General features: G+C 33.9%; 3 protein-coding genes and 4 long non-coding RNA genes across 9 annotated transcripts; 3 read left to right on the forward strand and 4 right to left on the reverse strand.

Moving 5' to 3' along the window:
- The first annotated feature begins 938 nt into the window (after window positions 1-938).
- On the forward strand, window positions 939-2,691 carry LOC130500364 (glyceraldehyde-3-phosphate dehydrogenase GAPC2, cytosolic-like). 3 transcript variants are annotated; one of them, XM_056995350.1, is made up of 7 exons: window positions 939-1,269; window positions 1,454-1,569; window positions 1,664-1,763; window positions 1,920-2,014; window positions 2,102-2,158; window positions 2,296-2,361; window positions 2,440-2,691. In XM_056995350.1, exons 1-5 carry the CDS (start codon window positions 1,165-1,167, stop codon window positions 2,151-2,153), a joined length of 468 nt encoding a protein of 155 aa, XP_056851330.1. In that variant the 5' UTR covers window positions 939-1,164; the 3' UTR covers window positions 2,154-2,158; window positions 2,296-2,361; window positions 2,440-2,691. The 3 variants fall into 3 exon arrangements, with proteins under 3 accessions (XP_056851330.1, XP_056851332.1, XP_056851331.1); XM_056995352.1 differs by having other exon boundaries at window positions 940-1,269; window positions 1,920-1,966; XM_056995351.1 differs by having other exon boundaries at window positions 944-1,269; window positions 1,920-1,996.
- Window positions 2,692-5,902: 3,211 nt separating this feature from the next.
- On the reverse strand, window positions 5,903-6,663 carry LOC130499658 (uncharacterized). The gene is made up of 2 exons (XR_008938541.1): window positions 6,583-6,663; window positions 5,903-6,185 (listed from the first exon to the last, which is right to left on the reverse strand). It is a non-coding gene; the product is annotated as an uncharacterized LOC130499658 (long non-coding RNA).
- LOC108816829 (uncharacterized) lies at window positions 6,658-7,214 on the forward strand. Its single transcript, XR_001943919.2, has 2 exons — window positions 6,658-6,819; window positions 7,036-7,214. It is a non-coding gene; the product is annotated as an uncharacterized LOC108816829 (long non-coding RNA).
- Window positions 7,215-13,944: 6,730 nt separating this feature from the next.
- Window positions 13,945-15,268, reverse strand: LOC130499555 (uncharacterized). Its single transcript, XR_008938429.1, has 3 exons — window positions 14,788-15,268; window positions 14,352-14,511; window positions 13,945-14,166 (listed from the first exon to the last, which is right to left on the reverse strand). It is a non-coding gene; the product is annotated as an uncharacterized LOC130499555 (long non-coding RNA).
- A 4,139-nt stretch (window positions 15,269-19,407) lies between these two features.
- LOC130499381 (uncharacterized) lies at window positions 19,408-20,336 on the forward strand. Its single transcript, XR_008938244.1, has 2 exons — window positions 19,408-19,728; window positions 19,890-20,336. It is a non-coding gene; the product is annotated as an uncharacterized LOC130499381 (long non-coding RNA).
- Window positions 20,337-20,809: 473 nt separating this feature from the next.
- Window positions 20,810-22,227, reverse strand: LOC108826829 (protein BRANCHLESS TRICHOME). Its single transcript, XM_018600176.2, has one exon. It carries the CDS (start codon window positions 21,908-21,910, stop codon window positions 21,104-21,106), a length of 807 nt encoding a protein of 268 aa, XP_018455678.2. The 5' UTR covers window positions 21,911-22,227; the 3' UTR covers window positions 20,810-21,103.
- A 200-nt stretch (window positions 22,228-22,427) lies between these two features.
- LOC108826830 (beta-carotene isomerase D27, chloroplastic) lies at window positions 22,428-23,742 on the reverse strand. The gene is made up of 4 exons (XM_018600177.2): window positions 23,083-23,742; window positions 22,909-23,015; window positions 22,734-22,829; window positions 22,428-22,641 (listed from the first exon to the last, which is right to left on the reverse strand). The coding sequence occupies exons 1-4, from the start codon at window positions 23,586-23,588 to the stop codon at window positions 22,592-22,594; spliced, it is 759 nt and encodes a 252-aa protein (XP_018455679.1). The 5' UTR covers window positions 23,589-23,742; the 3' UTR covers window positions 22,428-22,591.
- Window positions 23,743-26,250: the final 2,508 nt, after the last annotated feature.

Genomic DNA, 26,250 nt, shown 5'->3' on the forward strand with positions numbered 1-26,250 from the left:
CTTTGTCAGCGAAAATATATTTATTCATTAACAGTTTTAGTGTCCTCTAACTTTGTTGATATAGTCTTGATGAAAACAAAACCGGATTTTGTTAACAGATTAATAAATGTGCTATTTAAAAATATTTTCTATTTTATTAAAATTTGTCACAAAAACTCAAAAAACTTTCAAGGTACAAAACCGTAGTTACGATGCTCGGTGTTACCGAACAATTTTCTTTAAAACCTTTTTCATGATTGTAATTTTTTAAAGAGATTAATTTTTTGAGAGTGTATGGTTTATTTGCAAGGTCTTCATAAAATAAAGAAAAATGGTTCTAACCCATTTCCCACTACAAGATGTAAATGAGACATTAAAACAATTTTAAATGTATCAAGAAGCTAATCCGGAAGTTTGCATAACCATATTAAAAGACCCATGAAGCTATCTCCTTCCGAAAGCCATAAGGCATGAGATCAGGTGATTTTATCAGAAATTTGTGAATAATCAACAATGCAGGCTATATGCTCTTCACTCAAAAATTCAAGGAGCTGTTACGTATTAAAATTTTGCGTTTTTAAGGATCAACACTGTTCATTAGGAATTAAATAGACTTTGAAGAATTTCCTCCAAAGAGTTTTGAGAGAGCGTGACGCGGAGAAGCTTCCCATGTGTTGGAAACTTTGGAATCTCTTACGCTGTCGCCACGTGGCATTGTCTATGCGTGGGCTTATTTATTTCTAACTTATACGAGCCCACACGGTTCTAATCATTTCTTGCTTTCGGTTTACCACAAAAATAAAAACAATCTCTAGGAAAAAACTAGGGCAATTGTCCATAATAGCATTTTTGAAGTTTTTATCACCAAAATGGCATCAGAAGGAAAAATTCACAGAAATAGCATTCATTAATGGGTAAAATGTCCATACTAACCTTGTTTTATAATACATGTAACAACTAAAAAAAAGAATCGTCTTCCTCCTTTCTCAACATTGAGACGCCGCCGGAGAAAAATCACGTTGGCTGAACCATCACCGTCACACTCTAAACTCTCAAGAGATTGAACGTCGGCTTAAAGCTGTCATCGCCGCCGCCGTCATAGAGCTCTGTCATCGCCGGAGACAAATCTGAACCGATCCAAATTTCCTCTGAATATTCTCAAAGACGCTCTTAGTCTCAGACACGATGACTCCGCACTTCTGTAGCTCGCATTCGTCAAGGGTCCAAGAGAAGGCAAAACTCTCGAGTACAAACCTGGATTCACTGTTCGGATCGGCCGAATCGTTCGAGGTATGGTTGTGGATCTCTTCGTATGAGATTTGTTTTAAAGCAAGCACCACCTGTATCTCTATATATATGAGTTGATTAGCTGATTATATGGTTTATTTGAGCTGATATTTGTATCGGAACTTTTTGTAATGTTATTGATTGGTTGCATGAATTGATTTTACTCTCTGTGTTTGATTTGATGCAGACCTGCATGTTTAAGTACGACAGTGTTCATGGTCAGTGGAAACACCATGAAATTAAGGTTAAGGATGAGAAGACTCTTCTCTGTGGTGAGAAGCCTGTCACCGTCTTTGGCATCAGGTACATCTCTATCAGATGACTATATATTTTTTTTCAGTATGAGTGAATCTGATTTTGAGGATTTCAATCTCATAGGTGATTGTGTTTTGTGAAGGAACCCTGAGGATATCCCATGGGCTGAAGCTGGAGCTGACTTCGTTGCTGAGTCTACTGGTGTTTTCACAGACAAGGATAAAGCTGCTGCTCACTTGAAGGTTTGTTTTATCTGCTTTGGATGTTATACACCGTTATATGTTTAGCTTGTTTGGTTCTGGAAGAGATTTAGTAATTAGTGGACACAAATTAAGTTTTTATCCCATGTATGTGTTGCGATGTTTAGACTGAATGATTTGGTGATTTGTTTGTTACAGGGTGGTGCCAAAAAGGTTTTCATCTCTGCCCCGAGCTCGATCGTACTGTATGAAACTTGTCAACCTTTCATGCTTATGTTAGTTACCACGTCATGGTTCATCTTTCTTTCATTTTCACTACAATCTCTCTCTCTCTCTCTGCGATTATTAAACAGAGTTTGTGTTTTGGTTTTGTATTACAGTGCTCAGAGGGATTTATGCATACCAGGATGTGACGTCGTGTGGAATCTATGATTCAGGTAAAACACCAAACCAGATTTATCTTTTCCTTTCTCTTTAATTGCTTAAATGGTTTCACTACGTTCTATTTGTAAATGTGTTCTTTAGTTCCCTGTTGCTTTCTACTTGCTAAAATATTGTTGTTTGTGTGTCTCAGGCTCTAGATCAAGCAAAACCATTGGAGAAAACAAGATCCATGAACAAAAAGTCATTTAAACGGCTGGTAAGTTTTGTAACCAGTTTTTTATTTATGTGTGTGTTTGCATCGTCTTTGAGATTTCTTTTTGCTCCTTCCTCACAGGGACTGAACGATGTCAATTCCAAGTAGTTCCATCTCTCATGAAGCTTTTTTTTTTGTAAAACCTTGTGAGTAGCTATGACATGTTTTTTTCTGAATTAAGTCTTTGTAATATTTTTAGTTTGGTTTAAGATTGGTTTTCTTAGTACAATTCTTTCACATGTTTCTGACTACATGTAATAATGTGATGTTAAGCTTTTGGCATTTTCAGGATGGGTTTCCAGAAAAATAAAATGAGTGTGTTTTCTTGCATAAGTCTGTTGTAGAAGAGAATCAAAAGCAAAGACTAAGTATTGATTCAAAAGAAAAAGATAAAAGGGATTATAGGCTCAATACATTCTATTTGAATTAGAATAGAAACTCATGCTCGATAAGGAATGTTAGACAATCCTTGTTCAGGACGGCTATCCTAAATTTGAACTTAATCTTCCAAAACAAAAAAAAAACATAATAAAAATCTATAAGAAAATTCATTGGCTATAGAAATCACCAAATAGAGTTCATTGTCTACAAAATATATAACACATATCAAACAGAGAACATTAAAATTGGATAGCTTGAAGCATTTTCAATAATTCTATCGAGAAAGTGTTAAATGTGTTATATTTAAAAACACATATGTTATATAGGATAGCTTTTGGCACTTCCACGATGGGTTTCCAGAAAAATAAAATGAGTGTGTTTTCTTGCATAAGTCTGTTGTAGAAGAGAATCAAAAGCGTGTAAGGAATGTTAGACAATCTTTGTTCAGGATGGATATCCTAAATTGGAACTTAATCTTCCAAAACAAAAACAAAAAAAACATAATCAAAATCTATAAGAAAATTCATTGGCTATATAAATCACCAAATAGAGTTCATTATCTACAAAATATAGAACACATATCAAACAGAGAAAATTAAAACTCGATAGCTTGAAGAATTTTCAATAATACTATCGAGAAAGTGTTAAATGTGGTATCATTAAAAAACACATATGTTATATATGATAACTTTTGGCACTTTCAGGATAAGTTTCCAGAAAAATAAAATGAGTGTGTTTTCTTGCATAAGTCTGTTTTCGAAGAGAATCAAAAGCGTGTAAATTGGAACTTAATCTTCCAAAACAAAACAAAAAACATAATCAAAATCTATAAGAAAATTCATTGGATATAGAAATCACCAAATAGATTTCATTGTCTACAAAATTTAGAACACATATCAAACAGAGAACATTAAAATTGGATAGCTTGAAGCATTTTCAATAATTTTATCGAGAAAGTGTTAAATGTGGTATCATTAAAAACACATATGTTATATAGGATAGCATTTGACACTTTCAAGATGGGTTTCCAGGAAAATAAAATGAATGTGTTTTCTTGCATAAGTCTGTTTTAGAAGAGAATCAAAAGTGTGTAAGGAATATTAGACAATCCTTGTTCAGGATGGCTATCCTAAATTGGAACTTAATCATCCAAGACAAAAAAATATAATCAAAATCTATAAGAAAATTCATTGGCTATAGAAATAACCAAATAGAGTTCATTTGTCTACAAAATAGAGAAGACATATCAAACATAGAACATTAAAATATGATAGCTTGAAGCATTTTCAATAATTCTATCAAAAAGTATTAAATGTGGTATCATTATAAAACATATATTTTATATAGGATAGCTTTTGGTACTTTCAAGATGAGTTTCCAGAAAAATAAAATAAGTGTGTTTTCTTGCATAAATTTTTTTCCGAAGAGAATCAAAAGCGTATAAGGAATGTTAGAGAATCCTTGTTCAGGATGGCTATCCTAAATTGGAACTTAATCTTCTAAAACAAAAAAAAACATAATCAAAATCTATAAGAAAATTCATTGGCTATAGAATCACCAAATAGAGTTCATTGTCTACAAAATATAGAACACATATCAAACAGAGAACATTAAAATTGGATAGCTTGAAGCATTTTCAATAATTTTATCGAGAAAGTGTTAAATGTGGTATCACTATAATACACATATGTTATATAGGATAGCTCTTGGCACTTTCAGGATGGGTTTCCAGAAAAATAAAATGACTGTGTTTTCTTGCATAAGTCTGTTTTCGAAGACAATCAAAAGTCTGTAAGCTTTTGGCACTTTCAGGATGGGTTTCCAGAAAAATAAAATGAATGTGTTTTCTTGTATAAGTCTGTTTTAGAAAGAGAATCAAAAGTGTGTAAGGAATGTTAGACAATCCTTGTTAAGGATGGCTATCCTAAATTGGAATTTAATCATCCAAAACAAAAAAAAACATAATCAAAATCTATAAGAAAATTCATTGGCTATAGAAATCACCAAATAGAGTTCATTGTCTACAAAATATATAACACATATCAAACATAGAACATTAAAATAGAATAGCATGAAGAATTTTCAATAATTCTATCAAAAAGTGTTAAATGTGGTATCATCAGAAAACACATATGTTATATAAGATAGCTTTTGGCACTTTCAGGATGAGTTTCCAGGAAATAAAATGAGTGTGTTTTCTCGCATAAGTCTATTTTAGAAGAGAATCAAAAGTGTGTAAGGAATGTTAGACAATCTTTGTTCAAGATGGATATCCTAAATTGGAACTTAATCTTCCAAAACAAAAAAAAAACATAATCAAAATCTATAAGAAAATTCATTGGCTATAGAAATCACCAAATAGAGTTCATTGTCTATAAAATATAGACACATATCAAACAGAGAACATTAAAATTGGATAGCTTGAAGCATTTTCAATAATTATATCGAGAAAATGTTAAATGTGGTATTATTAAAAAACACATATGTTATATAGGATAGCTTTTGGCATTTTCAGGATGAGTTTCCCGAAAAATAAAATGAGTGTGTTTTCTTGCATAAGTCTGTTTTTGAAGAGAATCAAAAGTGTGTAAGCTTTTGGCACTTTTAGGATGGATTTCCAGAAAACTAAAATGAGTGTGTTTTCTTGCATATATCATTATAGGATATCAAGTAATATATTCAGGAATGACTTCCTGAAAATTTAATCTTTAATTAAAAAAAAAGAAAATGTTAGGATAGTAAATAAAATATTTAGGAAGAGCTGTCTAAATATTTAATATTAAAAAAATAACATTGTTAGTCTTTTGTTGCTTGCGCTTGTAAAACTTTGTAGTGTTTAGAAAAATTTCGGGAAGGATTTGTGTAGTTTTAGGAAAGCTTTCCAGAAAATCGGATGGTTTGAAAAAATTTTTGCTTAGTGTTTTGTTCTCCTTAAGCATGTTGATATCTTTGGTAGGCTCGTGAATTTTCTTATGATATTGTTAGTCTCTTGTTGCTTGTGTTTTTGAAAATGTGTAGAGTTTTAAAATTTCAAGAAAGATTTGTGTAGTTTCAGGAAAGCCTTCCAGAAAATAATTATCAAGACAATTTTAAGATAATTTTTGTTCAGGATAGCTATCCTAAATTTGAACAAGGTCTTCCAAAATCGTCAAAGCAAAAAGTCAATATTTAATATTTAATTAAAAAATGTTAGGATAGTAAATAACATATTTAGGAAGACCTGCCAGAATTTTTAATATTTACTTAAAAAAAGAAGCCACACACACAAGAAATGTCACTTATTACATAACACTTGTCGAGTTGAAAGCAAAAAGAGACGTGAGGAACACACAAGCAATCTGGTGGTGACGCCAGCCTCCTCCATAGATCAGAACAGTTGGTTTTCAAAAACCCGAGCTTGTCATTTTCACGGTCATAAGTGACGAGCGTATTCCGAACAACAATTCCTGATAAAAAAAAAGAAAGAAAAATGTATAAACATTCTACTCATCTCATTGGAAGAAAAAAGAAAAAAGAAAAAACAGAAACTGGAGTTAATTTGAAATCAAAGAGTGAAGAACAAATGATCTATCATGAAACTAATCATACATGATACATGACTTCACAGATAGAGGGAAATGAATGCAAAATAGGTAAAGTGAGTCTGCATACACTACTTCTAAGGAGTGTTGTTGAGTCTCTATCAGGAAATATTCTAAGGCAGTAAGCGCCTCTAACTTTAGTGTGCTGTAAGAAACACAAATGGAAACTGTTGTAATAGCTTTCCAAGACAGAAACTGTTAATGCTAGCACATGTTATCAAACACGTAGCTTAAAGGAAAAGATGAAGTCATTTTACTTTACCCTGAATAAATAGTTCTCGGGAGAAAGGATAAGTTTCTGATGATTACCAAACTCCACAGCGATCTCGGGGAAAAATTGTGTGGAAACTGTTTTTTTTTTAATTTCAGGAAAGTGTTTCAAAAATTCGGGATAGCTTTCGAGAAAATTGAAATTTTTTTGGCTTGGTTATGCAGGACAACAACATGATGGAAGATTCAGTATCTCATTAGACTGTTTGGTAAAGACTACTAAATTGAGGTAATGTACCTTTGATTGTGTTCTTTTCTAGATAATGTTGATTCTGTTGATCATGTGGTGGTATTTTATCCGCAATCGCAGTGTTTCTGAGTGTAACTGAGATGAGTTTGCTTGTGAAACTTTGTGGGGTTTTTTTTTTAATTTCTGGAAGGTGTTTCAAAATTTCAGGATAGCTTTCCTGAACATTTGAAAAAAAAAATTGGCTTGGTTATGCAGGACGGCAAGACGATGGGAGATTCAATACCTGAAATGCTAGCACTGCTTGAGCTCAAGTATCTGTTTTTTTTTTTGCTTGGTCACACTCATTATTTGTTTTGGCCTAAAGGTCTTAAACTATGTTTTTGAACTTTGATGTTGACTTGGACAAGTAAGAAGTTTGTAATGAATGATGAAAACGTTTGTTTCATTTAAGTTGTTATTGAAGAAATTTCAGGATGTCTTGAAATATTTTTAGGATGAGTTTCTAGAAAATAAAATGAGTAAGAAAAAGACATATACTTTCAAAAAATAGCTTGAAGCATTTTCAATAATTCTATCAAGAAAGTGTTAAATGTGGTATATGATAGCTTTTGCATTTTCAAGATGAGTTTCCAAAAAAAAGTGTGTGTTTTCTTGTATAAATCTGTTTTCAAAGAGAATCAAAAGCGTGTAAGGAATGTTAGACAATCCTTGTTCAAGATGGCTATCCTAAATTGGAACTTAATCTTCCAAAACAAAAAAAAACATAATCAAAATCTATAAGAAAATTCATTGGCTATAGAAATCATCAAATATATTTCATTGTCTACAAAATAGAAGTGTAAAAGTCTCATTCAAAGTAACACATGTTTCTATTTGAGTAACCTCGCCGCATCTTTCACATTTCAACTAAAACACGCACATAAAAACACACACCTTAATAGCATTATCTTTTCTATATGAACAACTTGTTTTTTGTGCACAATATGATCAAATACAAAACAACATAATCAAAATCTATAAAAAATGACCCATATAACACCAATCCAATTTAATATTTAATTAAAAAAAATTATATTAGAATATCAAGTAATATATTCAGGAAGGGCTTAGTGAAAATTAAATATTTCATTCTTTTTTAAATGTTAGAATGTTAAATAACATGTTTAGACTGAAATTTTAATATTTGATTAAAAATAAAGTTTAAAGAAAGCAAGTAAAATATTTAGGAAGAGCTTCCTGAAAATTTAATATTTAATTAAAAAGAAAATATATTAGGATATCAAGTAATATATTCAGGAAGAGCTTCCTGGAAGTTTAATATTTAATTTTTAAAAAATGTTAGGATGGTAAATAACATGTTTAGAAAGGCATGCCTGAATATTTAATATTTAATTAAAAAATGTTAGGATAAAAGGATGAAATATTTAGGAATGACTTCTTGAAAATTTAATATTTAATTAAAAGGTAATATGTTAGAATAGCAAGTTAAAATGTATATATTAACAAAATTTGCATATATATCATATTTATACAAAACACATGTTATCTAGGATAGCTTTTGGAACATTCAGGATGGGTTTCCAGAAAATAAAATGAGCGTGTTTTATTACATAAATCTGTTTTCGAAGAGAATCAAAAAGCGGGTAAGAAATGTTAGACAATTATTGTTCTAGATGGTTATTCTGAATTAGAACTTAATCTTCCAGAACAACCAAAACAAAACAACATAATCAAAATCTATAAGAAATTCATTGGCTATAGAAATCTCCAAACAGAGAATCCAAATTTGAAAAATCTCCAAATAGAGTTCATTGTTTACAAAACACATATTACATATAAGAAATTCATTGGCTATAGAAGTGTTTCTTGAAAATTTAATATTTAACTAAAATAAAATGTTAGGATAGCAAGTAAAATATTTATGAAGGAATTGTTGAAAATTTAATATTTAATTAAAAATGAAAAAAAATGTGAGGATAGCAGGAAAAATACTTAGGAATAGCTTCCTGAAATTTTAATATTTGATTAAAAATAAAGTTTAAGGAAAGCAAGTAAAATATTTAGGAAGGACTTCCTGACAATTTAATATTTAATTTAAAAAAATGTATTAGGATATCAAGTAATATATTCAGGAAGGACTTCCTGAAAATTTAATATTTAATTTTTAAAAGAAATGTTAGCTAGGATGGTAAAGAACATATTTAGAAATGCATGCCTGAATATTTAATATTTAATTAAAAAAATATTAGGATAACAAGATGAAATATTTAGGAATGACTTCTTGAAAATTTAATATTTAATTAAAAGATAATATGTTAGAATAGCAAGTTAAAATGTATATATTAACAAAAATTGCATATAAATCATATTTAGGATATCAAATAATATATTCAGGAATGACTTCCTGAAAATTTAATATTTAATTAAAAAAAATGTTAGGATAGTAAATAACATATTTAGAAAGATGTGCCTGGATATTTGATATTTAATTAAAAAGAAAAATGTTAGGATAACAAGATGAAATATTTAGGAATGGCTTCTTGAAAAATTAATATTTAATTAAAATGTAATATGTTAGAATGGAAAATTAAAAATTATATATCAACAAAACTTGCATATATATCATTATAGGATATCAAGTAATATATTCAGGAATGGCTTCCTGGAAATTTAATATTTATTTAGAAAAAGAAAATGTTAGGATAGTAAATAACATATTTAGGAAGAGCTGCCTGAATATTTAATATTTAAAACGAAAATGTTAGGATATAAAGTAAAATATTTAAGAATGATTTCTTAAAAATTTAAAATTTAATTTAAGAATGGTTTCTTTAATTTATAGTTTTATATCTCTATTTACATATTCATTTGTTGTTTGTTTGCATCTATTGAATGTGTTTAGTAAATGTTGCTTATAATATTGTTAGTTTTTTTGTTGCTTGTGCTTGTGAAACTTTGTAGTGTTTATAAAAAAATTCAGGAAGGATTTGTGTAGTTTCAGGAAAGCTTTCCAGAAAATTAGATGGTAACAAAATTGAAATTTTTTGCTTGGTGTCTTGTTCTCCTTAAGCATGTTGATATCTTTGGTAGGCTCGTGAATTTTCTTATAGCATTGTTAGTCTTGTTGCTTGTCCTTGTGAAAATGTGTAAAGTTTTAAAATTTTTAAAAAGATATGTGTAGTTTTAGGAAAGCCTTCCAGAAAATAATTATCTAGACAATCTTAAAACAATTCTTGTTCAGGATAGCTATCCTAAATTTGAATAAAGTCTTCCAAAATCGGAAAAGCAAAAAGTCAAATACAGCATAACACGTAAAACTTAATAATTACTAAGCTAAAGCTTAACTGAACCTTTAGATTGATGTCTATTCAAGTCTTGGAAATGATATGCTACAAAAAAGGCTAATCTTTGAGCAAGACCAAATATCCCAAAAGTAAATGTATCCGTAGTTTGCTTGGTACAACTAGATTAATCAGTAATAACCTGCATAATTCAAGTTTGCTTGGTACAGCTATCACATTGGTTAAAAAATAAACATTTTCTTAAAGCCACTCAATCAATACAAAACTTAGGGGTCTCCAATAATTATTCACTACTTGGTCAAATGACATCCTCTTCAGTTTTAGAAACAACAGCAAGTTGATCATGTTAAACCACCCTGAAAAGTTCACATTTTTTTGGTTAATATCCCAACTGTAACGAATTTGAGAAGAAGCAACAAAAATAACAAGTGGATAGAGAAACCATACATAGCACCAAAGAGCTCAAGAGTAACCCATGACGACTTTGTTCCAAAAGTTTAAACTTTCTCCGCATCATCTATAACGTGGTGAGGCTATATACACTATAAAGACCTTTCTTTTTCTTCACCCACGTCACTATTGTTTTTCTAAATCACAAGTCATTTAACTTTTTCAGAAACTGTGGCTTTCAATCAGTCCAACAAATTGAACAGCAATACAATCCACAGTTCCACACAAAATATGTGAAATTGTAATACAAATCACACAAAAATATTTGAACTGATTTAGAATCGAGGTTCCACTTACTTGGTCCTTCAGTCAAGTGTAAAGCTTAATCTCATTCTACTCTGTCACCTCAGCTTTAGCCAAAACGTCACCGTCGCTCTTGATATCCATAGCGACTGCAGCATACTCGGGAGTAAGAGACTCGCAATGACCACACCACGGATCCATATCGATCGGATTCTTTTTCCGTCTCCCTCATTGTCGTTACCAAATACCTTTAAACCAAAATCACAAAAATCCATCAAAATGGATCATAGCGTAAATGCTTCACCAAATTGAAAATTGAAAAGTAAATCGATACCATATACCTGATTCAACGAAATTCGAAGTCTATATTAGATAAATGTCAATCAAAATCAAAAATCCATGGATGGAAGATACCTTTTCGAAACAGAGACGGCGGCGCAGCAGCAAAGCTGAGGAAGATAGACGTGATGAGTGACAGTGAGATGATGACGGCGAAAGATGAGCGACGCCGGAGATGATGACGAGAGACGATCGATGCCGGAGATGTGAGAAGTCATCGACAGCGGAGATGTGAGAAGCCGTCGACGTTGTGATTTCAAGTTTTATTTTTTAAGGATTATTAATCAAACAAAGAGAGGGGCACTATGGTAAATGATCATATTAATGAAACTTATTTTTGTGACTTTGTGCCTTGAGTGCTAGTTTTGGAACAAAAACTTGGATTGGTGCTATATTTGTCATTTTCTCAAAAAACTATGTTGAAATAATAACAAATAAATAGTAAAGTTTAACTATAATCTTGACGATCTAAAAGTAAAAGGGATGGTAGAATGCTCTTCCTTTTCTCTAAAAATTTTTTTGAGAGAGAGTGAGAGATTCGCGGTGGTCCTTTTTATTTTTCTTCCTTCCCTTATGTTTTTTAATGGCTTTTTTCGATGATTCTGGTACACTGTGGTCTTTTTGACATGGTGTAGCCGGCTTTGATTCCGGTGGTTCGCGTTCTCCTCGACGGAATCATCCGGCTTTGATTATTCCGGCGGTTTATGTTTAACCGGTCGGGTCTCGTGGTTGGGATTGTAGCAAAGAAATAAGGTGGGACGAGCTCTCGATTTATCAATGGATGCTCTCCGAAGTTGGAAGGGTGTGGTACAGCTGAGGATTCCTAAACGTCCGATACATTCGTCGAAGGTGGAGTTTTTGGCGATTGGGGTTGAGTTTCCCGGAAATTTACTTTGTTATGGTTCGGCGGCAAAGTTTGAAGCCGGGAAAATCTTGTTTCCGAGATGGATGTGGTGAACTGTCAGGCGGAGTTACCGGCGTTGAAGGTTTCCAGAGAGATTCCGGCATTGGGTCACGGTTATGCGACGGTGAGACGCGTGTTTCAGAGTCTCGATGCGGGGACAACACGTGGACGGCCTTGCGTGTTCTCTTTGACGCGTGTTTTTTTTTGGGGCGGCTTGGGTTTAGGTTTAAGGCCCAGTGTGTTGTGTCTCTTTATTTGCCCTGGTTGTGGGCTTTCTGTCTTATAATCTTTGATGTAGCTTTTTTAGGCTTTGGTTTTATTTAATAATATTAGTTCAGACGGAAAAAAAAAGTTTAACTATAATCTTAAATTACTACAACAATACCAATTTTCTGTCACTAAATTCCAAAAGGCAAACTTAAAGGCAAACTTTTTTTTTTCCCTCTAAAGAATTTTATTAATGGGTCTAAGCCCGAAACCAAACTACAGACAGAAGCCCGATCAACAGGGCAAACATAAAAAACAACATGGGCCTAAAAGCCCAAATCCACCCATCCAACTACTCCACCGACAACGCGTCAAATCCACTCGCACGCGAGCCCACGTGGTGAGATCTACCAGCACGCGACACACGCGTCACTCGCTCATCACATCTAGGTCCCAGACGTCGAGATTGCCGGAGAAGACGAAGCCAAACCACTGTTACGCCTGAACTCGCCGGAACGCCTGTACCCATCATCGTCGCCTATTCATCCAACAGAGAGCTTCATCGGTACTGAACCGAGATCTCATCTAAGGCCAACGAAAGACACCATTAGCGACCTTTAACACAACCGTCTCTTGCTTCATCCCACCGTAGCTCCATCCATCGCCGGAGAGCTTCAGTCGACCGAGTCAAGGTCTCATCCGCACCAAACGGAGCCGGATAACGAAGACAAGAAAACCACACAATCCATGACTCACGCTCTAAAGAAGGTTCAAAGCCGGCCGCCTAAACACCGGAGGAGATAGCGTAGGCGCCAGAGACAAAAGCCGGCAATGAGCGGTGCTATGTAAGCCACCGCCTCCCGGAACCCTAAATCGGACGGCCACTAGATAGATGTGCGCCGCCGAAGCTAAAATGAACAAACGAAAAAACAGAAAGCAGAGGACACAACTATGGAACTTAGCAGCACATGTTTTCCCGACCGACGCCGTGGCTGAGAAAGCCCACCGACATCGATCGGAGCGGAAGAAAAAACTCTCGAGACCCTTTTCTCTCTCTACCTTATCTCTCTCTTACTTTCTTTTTGACTTAAAGGCAAACTTAACATGCTATTTAAAAATATATTAATAAAATTTAGATCATGTACTCTTTTACACCATTCACACTACGAAGATATTTCAACAAAACTTTGTTTGGTTATATGAAGCTTCTAGCATAGCAATTGATTAGTTATTCTAAAGTTGTAGTTTAAACAAACAATTGCTTATAGTCAACTTGATAAAATTTAATATGATAGTTATTACATATTACTTGAATAAGATAGTTTTTCTTACACTTCTTAACGAATACACTGAATTATCTAATTATAGTGGGAGAAGTCGTTTAATTAATGATAGATGTCTTCGAATATTTGTTGTGGTTGACCCACTTTGACTAGAAAGCGTAAAGGCAGTAAAAAAAGGTATGAGTGAATCATTGTTTGGCTTTAAAATATTTGTATTTCGAGTTTTATAAGACCTAACAATTTTTCAAAGCAATTTAGCCCATCCTCGATGGTTCCACGTCCACCCTCGTGCGCCAGTTGGATTATAAATAATCGATAAAAGTTACCGTGAGCATAAGAGCAACATTATTGCAGGGACAAAATTGTTGTCTCTTAGCATTTTTTTTTATTATTTTTTGATTAAGAGACAATATTAAGAAATACAAGCAAATATGTAGATTATTGGTAGAAACTTTTATGTTGTCTCTTAGTAAAAATCATTTGAAGTACATAACAAGCAGTACAACTTGAAACATGAAACATAAAACAGAACAACAAAGCACACGCACATGAAGTATGAAACAGATAGAGAACAAGCATAAGAACTTGAAACAGAAACAACACTCACAGCTTCCCAGTACATGTCCCTTGCTTCTATCTGCTCTTTTGCATCGAGTACCTGGTTACATTACATGTGCAGCTATATCAATAAACTCTAAAGCTCAACTAAGTCTCGAATCTAACTTTCTGGTGATCAAGTTCTTATAGATTATCACTTTCATGAAAGCTGCTCAACTAAAGAACTATAAAATCCCTAGACATAGCAATAAGATGATCATGACATGAAGTGATGAAACATAATACCTTTGTACAGAAGCTGAAAACAGGAGGCACAACGTGCGCAATATCTTCATCTCTCTCCTTCCTCACCACAAACCCACAACCACCACACTCCCTCTTACATGCCTTTTGTGAAGAACAGGTAGAACCCGATTAACAAAGATATTAAACGGTCTTCACATTCCTGAAAAGGAAGGAGTCAAAACAAGACTTCAGGTGCATCAATCTACTCAAGCTCATCTCTCGTACACCAGTTTTCACTACATAACAGAGAACATGATTAAAGATGACGATCACACAGTTCTTCTAACAGAGCCTAATTACACCAGAATCTTTACCACTCTGTTATCTCAACAAGAAAAGGGATAAAAAACTATGCTTTTTGCATCATCATCAAGCTCCCAAGAGTACTATACCATTCAATCACATTCCACAAATTAGCAATCTTCATCTCTCATACCTGGCAGGGAGAAATCAATCAAGCAGCTGCAGAAGGAATCATCCCAGCTTTCCTCGCATACGCAATGATACCACCAGCATCAATCACAGGCCCGGCATCACCAATCGCCTTAAGCCTATACTCCTTCCCCGTCATATGATTAATCAAAACACTTTCCGCTTCCCTTAACTCCGCCGTCGTCACATCACGTGGATAAATCTCCCTTGTTGCCACCGAGATCCTGAAAAAGATCCTCGCGTACGACTGCGCCACCACCGCCTTTCGTAACCCTAATCTAACCTCTCAGCACGAGAATTGCGCTTCTCCTCTTCGGTTAGCTTCACTGAAACTAAGGACGTCGACTAAGAGCATCCTTATTGCAGGGACAACATTAATGTATCTTCCACCTGCTCTGTCCAGAGAAGTAGAGAAGGAGAAGACGAAGAGAAGGAGAGGAGGGAGACGACGAGAAGGAGAGAGAGAAACAATGACACTTGCTCTGTCCAATCTCATCTTTCCACCTGTCCTAAGGACCAGCCCAAAACAGATCCAAACAAAGGACTTTCTTCGATGGTTCTTAATTAATTAAACCTTTTTTCTTTTTTTTTAGCCCAAAATTACTAAGGACCAAAGTTAAGAGCCCACGATAATGATGCTCTAAGATGTTTAGTTAAATATGTGAAGAACAATCAGGTCCAGGAAAAACAGAAATACAAGTGACAAAAAAAAGGAAAAACAGAAATACTACTGGTTCCCATGTTAAAAAGGTTTACGCTATTTCTATATTTTTAATTTACGTTACTTTTAGTGTTTTCATTCTGTTATATACTTGATTAGAAGAACTCAAATAATTCTAAACGATGCGATCTTTGTTCGTAGTAAATCTAACTATCTTATTCATATATATTTTTGTTATAAGAAAAATGTACATATTATACCATTAGTAATTCTATTTACTAGGAATGATATGATTCAAAATGTATTTTTCCTCAGGCTGCTCCAGAAATTTTGACAAACAGAATTTTGCAGACCAATCTTTGGAAGCATTGAAGCCTTGAAACTCTGATTTAATCCATATTATTATTTATTTGTACATATGTATATCAGCACGCGTCTCATTTTCCTGATCACTTATATGTCTTCAGCATGAGAGGGTTCCAGTGAAATGTCTCATAAGATTCAAGCAAGTATTCAAGCAATGAAGATCCAAGATGCAAGCAAGTATTCAAGCAATACAATCCAAGAATTTCCAAGAAAGACAGTTGAGCTGTCGTCAGAAATCTGTTAATGAGGATGCTGAAGATTGATCATGCTTAAAACATACATACCATCAATCATCAGTTACCCAAGTCAAGTTACTTATTAAGGAGCTTTTTGTTTGTTCCAGAAATTGTGATGGTCTAGTATGCGTCTTCCCCTATCCAAATTTCAACAAGATATGTCTCCATCTTCCTACCCTTTCTCTTTGACTAGGTGGGAATATACCCATTATCCTTGCATGGATTCGGTAAATATAGTTTCAATGCACATAAAAACCAGTTTGGCTATGTAACTCTCAAGAGTTTGACGATGTTGCAACTACATGTGAAGTTTTCGATTTTAGCACCAACGATTGGAGGTATGTTACTCCTGCATCACCGTGTGAGATTATTAATGAGCTCCCTCCTGTATATGAATATGCAGAAGGATCGCTTCATTGGTTCACAAAGTGTGAAGAAACCAAAGTATTATCATTCGTTCACTTGATAAACAGTTTCATGTTCTCACTCCCATTTCATTTTGTTCACCAACACAAGAGGTCTAATCCAGTGATATGTGTACCTGCAGAAGTTGAGGGCATTTTCTGTCTCCATATGTCCAGCACTAAATTGTTTATGGCCTTAAAATCTCATGACCGGTCCTGAATTGGCAAATAACATTTCAGATGTATGTATCAAAACATACAGAGAAACAACAACAATCATAATTCAAGTAAGAAGGATCAAGAAATGCATTTGTGTATTACATTCGTTCGTTCAGTAAAAGATTAGATCAGGAATCTCATTAGTTTACTTTTGGGGGAGAACAATTCACTACAAGAAAACAACACTTTGGCGAGGAAAATTAACGAGGAAATAAAATCCTCGTAAAATTACGTCGACTTTACGAGGAAATTACAAAGAAAGAACAAAACGTCGTTATTTCCTCGTAAAGTAACGAAGAAAACATTTCCTCGTTAAAACAACGTAAAGTTACGTGGTTTTAACGAGGAAATTCTCTTTCCTCGTTAAAATCACGTAAAGCTTGCATCATCTTTACGAGGAAATGAGGAAATAGAGTTTTCTCGTAAACACAACGTAAATTCGCGTCTTCTTTACGAGGAAATGTTTTACGTGATTTTAACGAGGAATACTAAAGCACATTTGTTTTTGCTACCTACCTGTTCCTCGCAAATTCCTCGCAAAAGTTCAATATAAATATGGAAGTTTCAACATCATTTTAAACACACCAATATTGAGGTTTGAGGTTTGGAATGAAGAGTAGAAGATAAGAAATATGGTATTTGTGGTTTGGGGTTTTAGATTTTAAACACACCAACATCGTTTATTTCCTCGTAATTTCTTCGTGGGTTTACGAGGTTTTAACGAGATATTTTGTCTAAACCCCTAACCCCTAAACCCCAAATCCCATCTTTCTTCTATTTTGTCTAAATCCCAAACTCCAAACCCCATTAATAATTTTATAATTTTCAAAATATTATATTTTCAAATCTTCAAAAGATTGTATTTTTGTTGCAAAATAAATAATTTGATTTTGTATAAGTTTATATTAGAAAGAAGAGATTGATATTAGAAGTTAAAGAATTGTGGTTTTAAATTTTGAGTTTTGAAATTTGGAATGAAGAGTAGAAGATAAGAAAGATGGTGTTTGTGGTTTGGGGTTTTAGATTTTAGGCGTTTAGAAAGCATACCTCGTTAATTCCTCGTAGTTAACGAGGAAATAACGACGAAAATAAAAAAAAAGCAAATGCGAGCCTCGTTAATTCTACGTAAGATGAAATCGTCGTAAAGACCTCGTACGCTTACGTGGAATTACCGAGGCCCGTCGTTTATTTCTTCGTAATTTCCTCGTTGGTTTACGAGGTTTTAACGAGATATTTTGTCTAAACCCCTAAACCCTAAACCCCAAACCCCATCTTTCTTCTATTTTGTCTAAAGCCCAAACTCCAAACCCCATTAATAATTTTATAATTTTCAAAAATTATATTTTATCATTTTCAAAAGATTATATTTTCAAATCTTCAAAAGATTATATTTTTGTTGCAAAATAAATAATTTGATTTTGTATAAGTTTATATTAGAAAGAAGAGATTGATATTAGAAGTTAAAGAATTGTGGTTTTAAATTTTGAGTTTTGAAATTTGGAATGAAGAGTAGAAGATAAGAAAGATGGTGTTTGTGGTTTGGGGTTTTAGATTTTAGGCGTTTAGAAATCATACCTTGTTGATTCCTCGTAGTTAACGAGGAAATAACGACGAAAAAAAATGTGAGCCTCGTTAATTCCACGTAAGACGAAATCGTCGTAAAGGCCTCGTAAGCTTACGTGGAATTACCGAGACCCGTCTTTTATTTCCTCGTAATTTCCTCGTAGGTTTACGAGGTTTTAACGAGATATTTTGTCTAAACCCCTAAACCCTAAACCCCAAACCCCATCTTTCTTCTATTTTGTCTAAATCCTAAACTCCAAACCCCATTAATAATTTTATAATTCTCAAAAGATTATATTTTCAAATCTTCAAAAGATTATATTTTTTTTGCAAAATAAATAATTTGATTTTGTATAAGTTTATATTAGAAAGAAGAGATTGATATTAGAAGTTAAAGAATTGTGGTTTTAAATTTTGAGTTTTGAAATTTGGAATGAAGAGTAGAAGATAAGAAAGATGGTGTTTGTGGTTTGGGGTTTTAGATTTTAGGCGTTTAGAAAGCATACCTCGTTAATTCCTCGTAGTTAACGAGGAAATAACGACGAAAAAAAAAATGTGAGCCTCGTTAATTCCACGTAAGACGAAATCGTCGTAAATGCCTCGTAAGCTTACGTGGAATTACCGAGGCCCGTCTTTTATTTCCTCGTAATTTCCTCGTGGTTTACGAGGTTTTAACGAGATATTTTGTCTAAACCCCTAAACCATAAACCCCAAACCCCATCTTTCTTCTATTTTGTCTAAATCCCAAACTCCAAACCCCATTAATAATTTATAATTTTGAAAAGATTATATTTTCAAATATTCAAAAGATTATATTTTTGTTGCAAAATAAATAATTTGATTTTGTATAAGTTTATATTAGAAAGAAGAGATTGATATTAGAAGTTAAAGAATTTTGGTTTTAAAATTTGAGTTTTGAAATGTTAAGAAGATTATATTTTCAAATCTTCAAAAGATTATATTTTTGTTGCAAAATAGAAAATTTAAATAAATAATTTGATTTTGTATAAAGTTATATTAGAAAGAAGAGATTGATATTAGAAGTTAAAGAATTGTGGTTTTAAATTTTGAGTTTTGAAATGTTAAGAAGATATTGAGGTTAAAAGGAAGATATGTTTGTAATATATGAAGTAGAATATAAGAAAGATGGGGTTTAGGGTTTGGGGTTTGGGTTTCTGATTTTAGAGGTTTAGAAATTTACCTCGTTAAAAACTCGTAATTTACGAGGCATTTACGAGGACCAGAAAGACGGGCCTCGCTTATTCGTCGTTGGATTTGGGACGGGCCTCGCAATTTCCTCGTAAGTTTACGAGGATTTTACGAGGAAATAAAAGACGGGCCTCATTAATTCCTCGTAAAGCTACAAGGAAATTGCGACGCCTTCGTAAGTTATATATACAACCCAAACCTCACACTCTCCATTCGTCCCAACTTCCTCTCCAATTCCTCCCCATTTCCTCTCCAACTCCTCTCCCATTCCTCTCTCCTTCGAAATGGTAATTTCCTCGCTCCCCATAATTAGTTTAGTATATTAGGTGGTTAGTTTAGGGAATTTAGATAGGTTTATGGAATTTATGTTCGTTAGATAGATTTTTAAATTATTGATGATAGATTTTTTATTATTGATGATCATAAACTCAAAAAATATATTTTGCAGGTTCGCAAGAACATGCTTACTGCTCACTACAGAGACATGTTCGGTGAGCCTGGTAGTCAGTTAGACCCTCCAGGTTCTTCTTCAGGTGCCGGCGGTTCCGTGTGAGTGGACTCGAGGCCTTCATCGACGTTATAGCGGCCACAAATCCGGAATGAGAAACTTTGTTGAGGAACATGAAACAACAAAATCCCATTCCAGGCGAGTCATCGGGCACACATGACGAGGAGGATGTTATGAGGAGGAGCAAGGAATTCTACGAGGCGATGAACGGGCCTTAGTTTTTTTCGATTTATGTATTATAAAATCCAAAACTTATTTATATATAAAATATTTTGTTGCATTTGAATTTTATTTAAAATTTATTTATAAACCACAAATATATAAATATTTTTACTAAATTAAATTAATAATTATTAAATTTATCAATATTATTTATTAATTCAAAAATTCGCATTATACGAGTTATTTACGTCGAAAGCTAACCGAGGAATTTACGAGGAATATTTTACGAGGTATTTACGAGAAAAGCTTTTCAAGGAATCTACGTGGAGTTTACGAGGAATATATTTCAAGGAAGTTACATCAAATTTACGAGGATTTCTTTTCAAGGAAATTACGTGTAAGTAACGACGAATGCATCGCGTGGTTTCTACGAGGAAAGCCCGCGAGGATTTTACGAGGAAATGCGGCGAGGAACTTACGACGAAATCTTTACTTCGTTTTTACGAGGAAATGGTTGTCTCGCTACTTTACGAGGAAATGGCGACGAAATGTGTGTTACGACGGACGATAAACGACGAAACCCATTTCCTCGTTAATTCCTCGTAAACTTCCTTTTACGAGGAATTAACGAGGAAATTAGCCCTCGTTAAATATTTGTTTTCTTGTAGTGATTGTCTCTAATTCACTGAATCATCCAATACCGTAACCACCGAAGCAAGTTCAAATTTATTCAGTATTTGCTAGTTTGATTCCGAACATGAAGCTAATTAGACTATAAACATATGCTTTACATTTCAAATGGTAAGTATCAATATTTGAAGTAAAATGAAAAATGGAGAAAATGAAAGAAAAAAAAAACAAAGTCTAATTAGCTTCATGGTGCAAAATCCACTGAATATTAGTACAAACAAAGAGTGTTCTTAAAGTACAGTTTCCAGCTTAGATATAGATTATTCAGGTACAAATGAGAGGGAATCTAAGCTTTTACAGTATCAAACAGATGAGTGAACAGAAGCACATCTTGGAGTGGTCTTTTGTCTGAGAAGAGTCTTGAGCTGAACCTTTTGGCCCTCGATCTTCGAACCCCATTTCTCACTTTTTGATCTTATTGCTCTCATAACTCTAGGGAACTCCACAAACCCTTTGATCCCTCTCTTTATGTGTGGATTCTCACACCTACTCGCAGGTGTACTACTCGCTCTATCCAGTATCTTTGTTTTCATGATCATGTTCCTCTCCTTGTCCTTTTCTTTATTGGACTCCTCTAACTCAGATAGCTTCTCCTCCAAGAAAAGCCTAGCATCCGACAGCTTCATCTGAACTCTCTCTTCCCTCAAAACATCTGCCAACCTATGCATCTGTCTCTCTTCCTCAACCTCTTGTCTCATCCTAACCATCTCTGCTTTCTCAGACGATCTCTCCTTTAAGAGCCGCTTGTATTGCATCTCCTCAGCTTCTCTACCCTTCCTCTCCTCCTCCACATCTTTGGCCAGCCTCATGTTCATCATCTCCGCCCGTCTTCTAGCTTTTCTCTCGTAGTCCAGCTCTGCCTTCAGCCCCTTGATCTCGGCTCGAGCTTTCTCTAGTTCAGACTCCATGAAGACCCTTATGAAATTCAGATCCCAAATAAAAGACTTGCGTTGTTGTTGTTGATGCTGTTGAGACTGCTGTGAACAACAGTAGTAAGGGTTGTCATAAAGCTTCCAGACTGAGTCCATTATATCTGAAGTGGTGGTATCTTGAGGATCTGAAGTGGGGATTCTGGTCATCATCGTTTCATGACTCCTCCCCATCTTCATATCTAAGCTTTAGCTGTAAAAGCAGGTGGTGAGATGTCTTTTTTTTTTCTTCTAAACAATGTATTGAGTATAAAGGAAAAAAGGAAATAGAAAGTGGGTTGATCTATTATCACTTTAGAAGATGGAAGTGTGTTGTAAAGCTGAAAGACTCATCACATGTTTTATCAGCTCTAATCATTCTTTCTCTCTCTTGACCCTCAAAGTTAGCTGCTATCTTTAGAGAGTAAGAAAAGTGGGCAGAAACACAAGGGTATCTTACTCTTTAGGTAACTAACAGTAACAGTTTAATGTCTGTGATTGTTTGTTGGGCCAACCAACTTCCATGTGCTTTCAATGAATCACCTCCCAGTCACACTCTTTTTTTTCATTCTGTTTGTACTCTTACGTGTGGTCCATTTAAATATTAATGCTTTACCTGTTCAGTTATGTACACCCTAGCTAGATGAATTAAATCAGAAAATACCCTTCACGGAAACCTGGAGAGAGAGAGAGGCGGTGGAGATGAATAAGCTTAAGTGTATGTATATCATAAACTTTCACAACTCAACTAGAATAGTAACACAGAATACTAACTAGTATCAAGACTCTATACATTGTTGACTTTTATCTGTATGTGTTTGTAAAAAAAGTATGTAAATGTATATCTCTTGTAAATAACACATCTGGCTGATCCAGTCCCTTTCATGCTTGTAGTTTAGGGCAGATTGGCGAGCTTGGATTGGACATAGAACCTGCATGCAGGTAGGCAGGCAACATCATCATGTGTTAGTTTAAATTACATACCAGCTACATCTAATTCAATTTGAGACTTTTCAAGACGTACATATGTCTGCTAGACAAGGATTTTTGGTGGCTGGATCATCCTCAAAGGCAGGAGGCGCTTGCCCATATATCATCTCGCAACTCATATCCTCAAAATCTACAACAGAAAGTGGATAAAATGTGCAGTTATGTAAGCAAACCCTCCAATGTAGAAGAGGAGGAAAGAGATTACTTACTTGGGTTCATGGTGAGTGGGAGGCCAAACTCATTGGTAAAGAAATCTTGTGTTGGGATCTTACACATATTCACACACATTCCTACACACCCACTGTTCTCCAGGTACCTTCAAAAGCAAGTCTGTGACAATTTTGAAACCAATACAAAGAACAAGTAATAGTCATATAGCATACCTGCATTTCTTTATACGAACGCCGCTTCTCTGTTTCACACCATTCACTTCCACTTCTATGACCTGAGAAGGACCAACCAACCAATGAAAGAAAGGCACCGTAAGAGCTGCATTGAACTCCGCAGCCCATTTCGTCGGTGGGAAGAGCTTTCTAAACTGTTCAGGAGCGCCAGGAGGAAGCATGGAGAGAAGAACCTCTCTCACAACCTCTTGCTGCTGTGTCCTAGATCTTCCTTGCATCACTCTCTTTGAAACCTCAACGAAGCTCTCGTAGTCGTAGTCCCAAAACCCTTTCTCCTTCACCTCAGTCTTCTTCTTCGAGCCACCAAACTTGTCCATCTTTCTGGCGAACAGTCCCATGAACACTCTCTCAGCTAAGCCATCGTTGTATCTAGTCTTATGCCCTATAGGAGCTGGCTCTCCGCTCGGCTCCGAGATCCCACATTGGATGCTGCCACGCCTCCCGAGTTTGAGATGAATTGCTTGGAGACTAGGAATAGCTGCCATGGATAAGATCTCTCCCTCTTTCTCTGTTTCTGCTCTTCCTTACCAACGCACTCTGCTTTTACTACATTAGTGGCCACAGACACACCGTACACACACGCAAAAGGGTGAGACAGAGAAGATTCAACTTAAAATTTACAAGTGTCTACTTTGTTTGCCTCTTGAAACAATTTTTCACTTTGGTTATCTTTCTACTTCCGCTATAATTTTTGTGGACTAAAAACATTTCGGCCCACTAACATACAATTACACATACTGGCAATGTAGCATATATGCATCAATCATCATCATTATTATTTTAGATCATCACTTTAGTTTTAGAATATTTTTTTCGGCCAACAAATTATTCTACTATTTAGACTTGAGGTGGTCTAGATAACCAAACCAAAATAAAACAACCAATAAAATATTTTTTTTTATAAAATGAGCGAGTAATTCTAACTAACGAATTAACAATTTCGTTATGCATCCTTAGAATGTAAGAGATCTTGAAGTCCAGAAAATAAACATGGAGAGTTTGAATGACCTCCATCAATAGACATGGAGAGTTTGAATGACCTCCATCTCTATTGAGAATTTTGGCCAAATTTGTGGGTTCTTTATCATTGCAGCTATGTCTTTGCAATTTGTTCCAAAAGTCTGATAAGTCGAATGTTATAGCATATTATCTATTGCCCATCTTAGCATTTTCAGTTTTGAGTGCAATGCCGACTTACTCCTTCTTAAGTTTCGCGTTCTTATAAGTTAGATTTTTTCCATGCTATCCTTCTATATCCATCCACTTTCACTGAATTATGCTGTAAAGATCCATGAACCATCCACCATACAAATATAACCCAAGCATAAGTCTTGTGGTTCTTCAACGATCTATGCCTTTGGAGGAACATGTATTGTCTCTTTTGCATTGTACCAAATCTGATACTCACTCTCTGTTTTTTGAATATTTTTATATAGCGTAAATTAAGGATTGGCAAAGAAAACTAAATGAAACCAACTAAGCCAAACACAAACAACAATAATTTTCTAAACTATTTGGTTAAAGATTTTATCAACCCAAATGGTGCGGTTTAGTTTAGTTTCAAATCAAACCGAATTGAAAAACCAAAGTGTTTATATAACTAAATTAACTAAATATACTAATAATTTTAAGATTAAAGATATTTAACCATTTAAGCTAAAAAATTAGACATAAATTTATATATTTTATTTTTAAATGAATAGAAGAGACATAACTAATAATAAAATAAAATAACATGAATCGTATACACTAGATTCAGAAATAATAATATTAAATTATTGAATTACATGTTCTATATTTTTATAGTGATATTTGGATTTATGTTTAAATATGAAAATTACTAACTAATGTCAAAATATGATTTATTTTATGTTTTATAATTTAAATTTTTATAATCGAATTAAAGTAAAACTAAAACCAACTTGGCTAAACTGAATAACTAAAACAAAATTGAACTAAACCGAACCAAATACAAATAAAACCAAACTCAACCCTAACAAAACAAAACTAACTTTGGTTGTATTTTGGTTGTAGTTATCTTAGACCCAAATAAACCAAACCGAATCAAACCAAAATACCATCCCTAGTGAAAATAAAAATATATGTTTACTTTTATTCATTTGGATTAACTGTTTTCGTCAACTAATTAAATTAGCATAAACCACTATAATAAAGGTTCCATGAAATTTTGATAGCTTGCTTCAATTTTAATCTCAAAAGTATATTCCACATTATATCTTAGTACAATTATTTTTTTATTTACAGTTTTTCATCAGCGGTGGTAGCGGCAACAGTGGTAGAATTAGATTCTATTTGTTTCTCTAGTAGTAGCAGTACGACTCAAAAGTTTTCATTCAGTTCTTGCTTTTTGCTCATGTCATGCCTAATACTCTTAAGTAGACTGTATATTAAAAACATGAGAGAGAGAATTCCTATCAAAGATTCTCGACACTGAATAATTTGGTTTAGTGATGTATTTATCGACAATATTTTGGAATATTTTACATTTAAAACTACAGTAATTTATAGAAAACAGTTCTAACCAATGTGTATACTAACCAAGAAGTTTATTATTTTATTAATTTAGATTTTTATCACTAACAAATTTATATATTAAAGTAAATTTAGGTAACAATTATCCTGAAAAACTGTTACTGTATGACAAATTATAACATATGGATAACATATAACCTTGTGTTTATGTTCTTTTGGCTAGAGAATCAACTTGAACATCTAAAATATGCAAAACTAAACATATATGTAACATCTTATTTTGTTCTTTAAATACCATTCTAATCTACTAACTGATTGGTAGTGGTTAAAAAAACTACTAATTGATCTATGATCAATTCAATATATATATCTGAGATTAGCACGGAGAAAAATCTCATAAAAAAATAAAAACTGTCCCAAGATTTTTCTTTTAGTCTTGAGTTCAAATTTCTGTGTCACCTATTTTATCTGGTGCCGATTGGTGTTGTGAAAGGGTTCACGAACCTGCCGACGAATCCATCTTCCTCTTCACCTCAACCATATGTTGCTTTCTTTTTGTCTTTTTTTTCTTGCATGGTATTTCTTGATTCTTTGAATCGTCCAAAATCAGAGACGTCTCTATTTTTTTTTCAGAGCTCCGGCGAAACATGACAA

The sequence above is a fragment of the Raphanus sativus genome, chromosome 9 (assembly GCF_000801105.2).
Source record: "Raphanus sativus cultivar WK10039 chromosome 9, ASM80110v3, whole genome shotgun sequence".
Lineage (NCBI taxonomy): Eukaryota > Viridiplantae > Streptophyta > Magnoliopsida > Brassicales > Brassicaceae > Raphanus > Raphanus sativus.